The following is a 1,390-nucleotide window of genomic DNA, read 5'->3' as shown; positions in this document are numbered from 1 at the left end:
CATCCTTGTCGTTGGCATTTGTTAGGATATCATCGGTGTATTTACACTTGGATAGTTTGCAAATAAGGGCACAGTCTCCCTAAAACATGTAAATTAGGCAATAACAATTGCACGTCCTTGTCGTTGGCATTTGTTAGGATATCATCAGTGTATTTACACTTGGATAGTTTGCAATGGGATAATGTCCGATTCTTCCTACCAAGAGATGTAAGTCAACTAATTGTATTAACACCGAAAGCAATCCACCACGGAAGGAATATTGGCCCCTTCAAGCTAATTGAATAAGTTACCAACAGAAGCAAGGTAGTTTGCTCTGCTCAAACATCCGCCGCTTAGTTTCATGTAACACAACGCTAACTAAACAGAAGAATCCCCTCATCATCAAGTTCAAGGTAGAACAAAATCAGGAGCTCACAGCGGACCAAGCAAGGCCAAATCTAGCTACTGCAGCGCAGAGGAGACGGCGTCGAGCCAAATCAGGCCCACCAGGTTAGCAAGGCTCTAGAGATTCCTCACCTGATGAGGTTCTTGGAGGTGATCCTGGGCGCCTTGATGGCGGCCCCGATGAGGCTGCTCCCCGTGATGAAGATCCCCCTGCCAACAGCAAAACCGCAGCGGGGCAGTATGAGCAGATGCGCGCAGCAGATCCAGCGAGGCTATGCTGGGAAGGGGGGAGATTAGGTCTCACCATGCTGCGCCGAGGACAGAGACGCCGATGGAGACGGCGATGCCGATGGCGGAGAAGGTGTAGGGCGAGATATGCACGAGCGCGCGCGCCCACGACGACGAGTAGTCCGACGACATCCTCCCACCACGATCTCCACCGGTGCGCGCTCGGTGCTGGATCGGGGATTTTTTTTTTTTCTCTCTTTGCGATGGTTTGGATCGGTGACTGGGGAAGGAGAGAGAGAGAGAGTAGAGGCGCGATGGAGGAGAAGATGTGTGCGTGGTCTGCACGGGGACCAACCAGCCTTGGTAGGACCCGATGGTATGCGCTCCGTCCGATCTGGTTATGGACGGCGCAGAGGAGATCGTATTTGTTTTTTTTGCGGGAGAGGAGATCGTGTCTGTCGTCGTCACGTGCCACGGTGCCAGTCTTGAGACGTCGTAGCGGGAGCAACAGAAAAGGCCCAGACCTCCCAACCGGCCCAAGCTTAGAAAATTGTTGGGCCCGTGGAGCTCGGTCGAGTCAGCGTAGCAATGAACCAATCTTCTTGCCTCATCAAAAAAAAAAAAAAACGAACCAATCTGCCTTAAAAAAGCAATAAACCAAGGGCACAATGCTACCCGTCCGTCGTATGATAACTCAACTATGTCGGCCGCCTCGGCAACCGTCAGATGCTGTCCGAAACAGTCACCCTATCTTCTGACCCGGCCACTTGAGGACCTT

At 51.9% G+C, this 1,390-nt stretch overlaps 1 protein-coding gene across 1 annotated transcript in view; it reads right to left on the bottom strand.

Moving 5' to 3' along the window:
• LOC119268351 (V-type proton ATPase subunit c''2) overlaps positions 1-918 on the bottom strand; it is a 3,721-nt gene extending 2,803 nt beyond the window's left edge. Inside the window, exons 1-2 of the mRNA XM_037549961.1 lie at positions 689-918; positions 517-594 (exon numbers count right to left, since the gene is read on the bottom strand). Coding sequence (XP_037405858.1) covers positions 517-594; positions 689-804 — 194 coding nt within the window. The 5' untranslated portion in view covers positions 805-918. The remainder of the gene's footprint in view (positions 1-516; positions 595-688) is intronic.
• Positions 919-1,390: the final 472 nt, after the last annotated feature.

Source organism: Triticum dicoccoides, chromosome 3A (genome assembly GCF_002162155.2).
Source record: "Triticum dicoccoides isolate Atlit2015 ecotype Zavitan chromosome 3A, WEW_v2.0, whole genome shotgun sequence".
NCBI lineage: Eukaryota > Viridiplantae > Streptophyta > Magnoliopsida > Poales > Poaceae > Triticum > Triticum dicoccoides.
The sequence above is the reverse complement of the archived record's forward strand: the minus strand, read 5'-3'. Positions and strand labels throughout refer to the sequence as shown.